Source organism: Morone saxatilis, unplaced genomic scaffold, assembly GCF_004916995.1.
Source record: "Morone saxatilis isolate NCDOM2014 unplaced genomic scaffold, NCSU_SB_2.0 Contig9, whole genome shotgun sequence".
NCBI classification, from domain to species: Eukaryota; Metazoa; Chordata; class Actinopteri; family Moronidae; genus Morone; species Morone saxatilis.
Genome location: NW_023340268.1, coordinates 12632089 through 12640674, shown reverse-complemented (window position 1 = coordinate 12640674; position 8586 = coordinate 12632089). Strand labels below are relative to the sequence as shown.

The 8586-nt window shown below is 48.2% G+C and overlaps 1 protein-coding gene across 1 annotated transcript in view; it reads right to left on the bottom strand.

Moving 5' to 3' along the window:
- The window catches only part of ahdc1 (AT hook, DNA binding motif, containing 1), a gene marked incomplete in the record, with an annotated part of 12185 nt that overhangs the window by 2989 nt on the left and 610 nt on the right, over window positions 1–8586 (bottom strand). The window contains 3 exon segments of the mRNA XM_035682014.1: window positions 352–2075; window positions 2192–3523; window positions 3823–4017. Coding sequence (XP_035537907.1) covers window positions 352–2075; window positions 2192–3400 — 2933 coding nt within the window.

Here is an 8586-nt window from a genome sequence, read left to right as displayed (position 1 = left end):
GTTCTGACCATGGATTCCTAATCTGGATAAATACAGTGCACGTTTCAGCCCTTAGTTAACTAATGTCAGGTATCGACTGTTAATTAGCACATGGTGGACATTGTAAAATTGAAAATGGTGTGCTGGAGTTAAACATTTATTTAAGTAATTCATATCTCTTTGATCCTGCTTTGGTCAGACTTTTATTAGTTTGTACTTCTTTTTTTAGTTGAAGAAAACATTTAACCACCTATTCATTAAAACCTCATAAAAAGTTCATGTTTGAAAAAGCCATTCAGAAATGTCTTTATTTCACAGCAATACTTTTTTAATAATTGTTTTTAGGGTGACAGGCCACCACAAGTAACTTACCTGTAGCTCCACGGATTGGAGCTGTACTGTTTGTAACCTTCTGGAGAGGAGGAGGAGCTGAAGGGGCTACTTTTGGCCACAGACATGTACGCTCCTCCTGGTGATGTGGGTCCTGTCGACTCCCCCCGCAGTATGGAGGAATGACCTGTCACAGAATATCCACTATAACCTCGCTTGACTGCTGCCTGGTAGCTAGAATAACCCATTTGACCAACAGTGGTGGCCTTGCCACTGCTGTGTCCAGATCCATATGCAAAGCTGCAGTCTGAGGATCTCTGTGGCACTGCAGGAGAAGAGGTGGAGTAACCAGAGGAGTAATGGCCATAAGAGGCAGGGTGGGGGGAGCTAGGAGAGTGTGACAGAGTTGGAGGAGTGGATTTGGGATAGGTAGAAGTGGTGGGCGATGTTTGGGCCAGGCTGCCATAGCTATATGGAGGCCTGGCTGAGGAGCAATGTGTCTGGGCTGAACCCTCCACCCCAGAACTTGCACCTTTGGTGCTCCACTTGGGGAATGCAGGGGACCAGCTGTGACCAGTAGCTGGACTGGATGGCTCATAACCAGGGGTGGATGAAGCTTTGCGGGGATCTGACTGCGAGGAGGAGATGTCCAACAGGTCTGATGAATCATCAGAGTCAAGGAGTGACCGGAAATATCCAGCAAAAAGGCCTTGTGAGTCCTCCCCAGCTGGCCCAACCCCTCTGCTTCCTCCTGGACTGCTGTAGACACCTCCTCTTCCAACCTCACAGGAGGAAAAGCCCCCCCTTGGAGATCCACAAAGCTGATACCCACCTAAACCTTTCTCCTTGTCCATACCCCCCTCCTCACCCCAGCCACCTGCTCCATTGGGCCACTCCTGCCCCATGGACACTCCCTCCCCTTTAAATGCACCATTTTTTCTCACACGTCTCTTCCTGACTACTTTCTCTCCCCCAGGCTCCGTTCCTACAATACCCCCTCCCCTACCAACTCCACCTCCACCCTTTCCCCTTTTCCTAGGTAATCCGTGCTCAGAAAGGGGACTCGGTTTCCGCTTCTTGCCAATGGATTCAAAGAAGTCACTGAATGTGCTCTTATTGCGCTCACTGCCCCCAATCCCTCCTGCTCCTCCTCCACCTCTTCCAGCGCCGCCGCCTCTGCCACCTCGGGGGCGTCTGAACCCTGTGAGCCGGTGGAGCAGGGTGGATATTCCAGGATTTTCCAGGGGAGTATGAAAGCTTTCTGGCTCACTGGGTGTCCAGCAGCGAGGGGGAGAGCAGCGGCCAGTGGCAGGGGGCTGGCGGTTTAAAAAGGCCAGTTTGGACAGAACATCCCCATACTCTGTTTTCACATCATTAGTATCATTAACATAAGATGGATAAGGGGAAGGGAGTTTAGTCCGACGTCGCCTCTGGGGCTTCTTGGGCTGGTCTCCATTACCACCAGCATTCCCAGCATTCTGAGGCTCTCCCGGTATTCCAGGCAGAGGCTGTTTAGGTGGTCGTCCCCTCCTGCGTTTGAGTATGACAGGCAGTTCACCAGGGGGGAACATCACCATAACACTCTTTCCATTGTTCTTCATGCGGAGAAGTGCAGTCGGCTCTCGAACAACCTCTGGGCCCTCCACACTACCATCTTGGCCTTTCTCTGTCCCTGTAACTGTCTCCAAGTTGGAAATCTTGTAGCTCTTCTGTCGGCGGCTAAGGCTCACAGGGATGCGAGCCACCTTGACAACAATCTTCCTCACCTGTAAAGTAGAGACCAATATAAAACATATGCAAATCAAATAAATGTATTCCATACATGATATGAAATTTAGGTCAATGAGTTACTACAATGATACGTAACTATAAATTAACTTACGCCCACAAAGCGCCCACGTCTCCGGTTACCGGAAGTAGATGCCCCCAAGTCTGCAACAGGTTCGTCCTTCACAGCTAGCAAAGGTGCAGGGATGGTGGATGTGTTTGCAAAAGAGAGATGAGGGGTAGCGCGATGAGCTATGGATTGGGCTGCCTGACGCTTTCTCATGACACTTTTAGGAGCTGCTTTATGCACAGATTTTGGTGCGGGTCTAGACCTGGATTTAGGGCCAGGTCTATGCCCCAATCTGGGTCCAGGTTTTGGTATGGCTTTAGGAACAGGTTTAGGTACAGTTAGAGCAAAAGCGATGTCTGTAGGGCAGGGAACCGTGGGGAGAACAGCCTCCACAGACGAACGCTCTTCTTTCTCAACAACAGCCACCTCCTCCTCTTTAACCCTCCAGATCTTCTCCTCCAATACTTCATGCTCCTCCTCTCCCCCCCTCTCTCTCCCTGCTCTCTTCTCCACATCCTCTATGCTTCGGCGGAGGCGGGAGGATTTGCGCAGGTGACAGGGGAAGCGGGGACGTCCAGAGCTGCGGAGTGCATACTTTTTCTCTGCCTCCACAGGAAGAGGAGAGGAGCCTATGTTTGGGTTTGGACCACCAGGGACTGGACAAAAGGTTGAGGGCATGTCTGTCTCTGCAGTGAGGACTGGTGCTGCCAGCTGATTGGTGGAGGCAGGATGATTGCCATGTGCCAAAGACAGGGCTTGAGGTGAAGTTGTGTGTATGGCCTCTGGTGTGAGAGTTCTGGAGCGTTCTGGCACTACAGACCCTGTATGTGTGTTGATATCCATGTGTCCACAATTATCTATGTGTGAGTGTGAAACAGCGTGTGCATGCACATCTGGGTCTGTGTGCGTTTGCATGTTTCTAAGTGTCTCTGCAAATGTATGCGTCTCAGCAGTAGTATGAGTCTCTGTCTGCCTCCGCCGGCAGGAGCTGTGCGCCAGCCGTCTCTGCAGATGGAGGCCGTTGGCCAGGGCGGTAGGAGAGGAGGAGGGAAAGTGGTCGGAAGTCACCGGTGCCAGTCCATCGTTAGAGGGATCCTGGGACCCCTCCTGGAGCCCGAGCTCCCTGGTCCAGAGCTCAGGTCCCGCCAGCCCCTCCAGCCCCCCCACACACGCTTTTACCTCTGCCTGAGTCCCACCACAGCCCACTGGAGCCCCAGTTTGGCCTGAATGTAGGTGATCTGACAAGCCACTCATTCAATTGACGGTCTTGCTGGTACTGAGGGAGGAAAAAGAGGGTGATGTTTTCTGCTGTATGAAAATTCGTGTTTCTTCTTTGTAGCTGTCTTCCTCTAACAGCTGGCAAGAAGATTCAAGGACCTATGGAAAGAAATAAAAACAATATTATCAACTGGATAGGAAGTCAACAAATAGGTTAACATCAACCCGTTGCACTAAGACATGAAATCTAAACTCCTTGATTGTAAATATATTGATCACTGTAAGGTTTCAAGCACTTTACATGTAAAAAATCAAACATTTGCAGCATAGATGAAATTGTAGTTGTGTGATATAATCGTCAACATTTTTGGCAATGGGCCATAAACCTAATCCGTAATGCACTCTACTCTATTAACTGCCACCCACACAGCCGCATTACAACATTAGATTACATTTACCATTCATATCCTGCTCAATTGGTTGCTTTTACCGAATGGTTGTGGCGCTGATTCTGATTTTGATTCTGAGTTGAGCCTCACTCTGTCTGCCTGACTGGCTCTGTTCTGCAGGGGATCATTGGGTCATCAATACTGCAGTGGAGAGCTCACATACTTCTCTCTCTCCCCTCTGCTCCTGTCTTTTGCCCATGGTTGCTAGAGTGAGAGAAAGAAAGAGAGAGACAGAGAAAGGGACAGGGAGTTGAAGAAGGTGGGAGAAAAAGAAAGGAGTGTGGAGGAGGGTGGAGCAGAAAGAAAAAGAGAATTAGAGATTAGTACATGATGTCACAGCATGCATCAGACCAGACTAGAATCAGTATTTTGGTGAGGGCTGCACCATCTCGCACCAGACGCAATTATTTTGGAAGATGACTTGCAATATAAATTTTTTAACTCCAATTGTAGTTAGTATTTCATTTCTATGCGCACCAGCAGATTGTAGGTACACATGGAAACCATTGCCACTTCGTCTACTCTACTGGATTTTCAATGTGCTCACTAACACACAAACACGAGGATCATCACTACATGATGATCACCAGACTTGCGCCACATTTTTCAATCTCACCATATTTGATGGAGTAGATGTTGTCAAAATCCATAAATTATAATGAACAATTAATAGTGGTGAAAGCGCAAACACACACACACACACACACACACAGTCACACTGCATGCCACATTTCACCAAAACTATTCAAATGCATTACAAAGCACTAGACTTTGAGGGTGCAGAAAGAATGAGAATGTGTGAATAATCACAGCCACCAGGGGGAAGCAGAGAGGTGATGAATAGAGAGGTGTTAAGAGGATGGAGAGATGAAGGTGACAGAAAGACAGGAACGATGGAAGGATTATAGAAACCCAGAGCAGAAGAGAAATGGAAGTACAGACAGCCAGACCAGAAACAAAGTCTTACGAAATCTGGCCCACACGTGCTGTTAGACTCACACGTGACTGCATCCCTGCACACATTCAAACACAAATACAAGCATGTGTGCCACACTTCCACGCACATATGCGCACGGCTGGCTCCAACACTGTACCACACTCTCTACATACAACACAATCCTGTCCATCCTCAGATCTCCCTGCCTCCCTCTCCAACATATGGCTCTGATTAGGAGGGAGGGAGAAGGACGGGGAGGGGAGGGGAGGGGGCGAAAGACACTGGAAGGAGTGCGTGAATGGGTGAGAAAGTATGAGAGAGGGCAGAAGTACGGGGAGGTGAAAGACATGATTGAGACACGGAAAGGATGGTAGGAAAAGGGATAGACAGTGGCAGACGGATTTAAGAGGGAGGGAAAAAAAGTTGAAGGAGAGGAAGAAGCAGTAGAGGAGGAGAAGGAGGAGGAGTGTGAGAGTTTTGCAGACTTTGGGGCTGCACACATGGAGCAGACCAACCTCAATGCCTTGCTGCTCTGAGGAATGACACAACTGGGACACACACATGGAGATGAACACACACACACAACACATACTTTCTTTAGCCCCCTCACCCACTCCCTCCCCGTGCCCGGTTCTGTCTCTCTGTCTCTCTCCCGCCCTCCCTCCCTTCTCTCCCATTCTCGTTCTCACTTTCCCTCTCGTCTAATTAACAGCATTCATTAATTAAGGCTCCATCTGACCGGCGTGTGAGAGAAGGAGAAGAACACATGCTTTAATTAAACATTGCTGCACATGTGCTTACACATACATGCACACACTGTCACTCACACACACACACACGGTGACACATACCAACACACAAAAACACATTCTGATTTGCCCCCACAGCTTCATCCTCCCACACATCGATTTGCACATAAAGACATACATGTCACATGCACACATATACAGACATGCACAATCACACACAAAACAAAGACACACATGCAAATATCTCTCTACTGTGCTCGGCGGGGGACATTGTGACAGGGCTTAGATCCCAGCCAATCGAACGCTCCCACTATGATTCATTGTTTAAGCAAACACTCCTGGCATCCATCAGCCGCCATTCCAATATATTCACCGTCATACGTAGCGAATGCGTTTTGGTGCATTTTACTGTGAATGGCTCTGGGGCTTTGGAACACACAGTGGCGTAGTATTGTCTCTGTGAAAACAGCCGATGGTGTGCAGTGCTCCCACATGATGATCTGTTGAATCTGTTTCACAAAGAGCAGCTCTCTCTTACCAGATGATATTGCTTGAAATGTTTGGATCTTGTACATTTTTCATCTGCGCATAAAAGTTTTTGGTGCTGCGGTGGTGTTTACAGAAAAGGCAACCACATTGCGCGCCACAGAGTGTATGTGCGCACATGCCAGTGCGAAATCAGACACGAGAACCTGTCATTTTCCAGTTTGGGCAGTTGCCCTGTTGTGCATAGTCTGAGAGAAACAATCATTCTGTATATGGTAGCTGTACAGCATATCTATTCTCTTCCCATCTATCTCACTGCCACAAAGGCTTGCAGACTCACAGGCCTGCCAGCAGCAACCCTCAATGAGGAACTAGACCCTGCGTGTGTGTGGATGTGTTTGTGCTCGCACGCGTGTGTGTGTGTGTCTGCGCGTGTATGAGTGTGTCTTCCTGGGTGTGTTTGTAAAAGCACTCACTGAGCTCTAACGGGTGTGCAGTTGTTGCTAAGAGACAGGCAGCAGCACCGAAACAGCATGGGGGGGTGTAAGGGAGGGGGACATGGAGGGGAGAGAGAAAGAGCGAGAGGTAGTGAGAGGGAGGTGGTGAGGGGAGGAGGGGGGAGCTCCACAGAGAGGTTTAGACAGATAAGAAGAAGGGGGGATAAAAGAGCGAAGGACAGAGGGAGAGAGATGGAGGAAGTGTATGTGAGGCCAGGAGAGAAAGAGAGGTGGGGAGGGGGGCGGGGGGGTCCACTGAGACAGAGTGACACCGTGCAGGAACTCGGCTACTATCCGCCTCTCGTTCCTCCACACCACCTCAACCCTGATGCAACCTCAACCTGCAGCCTCAAACCTACATACAGCACACAACAATGCACAACTTCTATGGAAACGGAGAAGTTGTGCATCAAAATCCTCACTCAAGAGAATTCTGGGAAACATAATACAAAGCACAATCAACACAACTGTTAGACAACTTGATGACTAACTGTTTTCAAGTCATCCATGAGGTGATGTCAGTGTGTCGTGTTCTAGAGAGTAATCGTCTGTCTGACTTTGTCAATGAAACGTTACACATTACATGGCGTTACTAGCACAACTTTAAAGTGGACAATGAACTCCAAACACTCACTGTGTGTAGTAATCAAATCAAATACTTAACCGTGAATTATAGGAGTGTGGAGCTATAGAAATAAAAAATAATAATTAAATGGAAATTTATTTCTAATGCATTTCGAAGTCATTTTAGAACAGCTTGGGGATAAAAGAAACAAACTTTATTCAGCTTCAGCAACATCACAGAGAACAAGAACCTTGATTTTACATGCACACAACAGAACCATCTTAAACTGATAGGTGGACATATTGGGTTGAAAAGATATATTTTTCTTCCTGCTGTGGGAAAAAAAGTTTTCACTATTTACTCAATACTCAGCCAAAGTTTTAAGGTATAAAGGTCTTGCCTTGACTGCAGTGCATTGTAACCCAACAGGCAGCAACACTGAACAGCTCAAATTTAAGCACATCCAAACTCGTACAATCAACAGACCTGAGTTTTTTTTGAGAGCTTAAGGTGTGTGTAAGTGTGCCAAAGGGGGGGGGGGGGCAAGAATGCTACACACTTATTATACTACTGGGGCCGACATGCTCTCACACAGATTTCCACCAAAAACCCTCAAAAACACAGCTGAACTTTGGGCTTTGGTGGACTGCAGCTCAATGCACACACGTCAGTCAAACAGAGACTTACATACGGACCCTCACCTCCCTCCCTCCCCACCCACTCACTCTCTCCTTCACTCTGACCTCTCCTCTCTTCTCACCCACTCACATCCCACCCGTCCTGCCCCTATAATTCGCTACACAACTCCCCCAATATCCAAAAAAAAATCCCCCACACACCTCCCCAGCTGCAGGAATATTTCAAGATAATCCCATCATCAGTGTGTGTGCTTAATTCTCCTGCTCAAGAGCAAGCACCGAACTGCACGCACACACGCAACATAAACACGAACAACAAAGCCATATAAATGAACAGAGAGCAACACATAAACCATTAGTGCCCAGACAATACAAAAAAAGTGCAGACAGACGCTTCAGACAGACAGACACCAACATCTAAACGTAAAAAGACTTCACACCAGACCATGACACACAAGGCTGGCTCTTTCAGGCCACAGGAGTGCACAACAGGGGACGACAGAGTATCTTGGAAACCCGACGTAGACCAGACACAAAACACGGACGTCCCACCCCCATACCGACTGTCTCACTACATCCGATCTGTCTCTGTCGGACTGGTCTTGTTTCGCAGAACCACATGACGTAGGTTAGTTTAAAGACATGGAAGCTGAGCTACTAGTTCGTCGAACTTCCTTACTTCCTCCACTCTACCCCCCTCCCTTAGCTCGACACTAATACTTACACTGACACTAACTTATCTCCTCTGCAGGAAACACTCACCCCCTTCTAACTTTGGCAGTACACGAACTATTCACTGCATAACGCTGAGGGAATCACAACATTGAAACCACACGCGTCTGCTGCCGTCGGGGGTTGGCTCACTCAGCTCAAGCGACTAGCACCATGCTGGTAGCCTGCT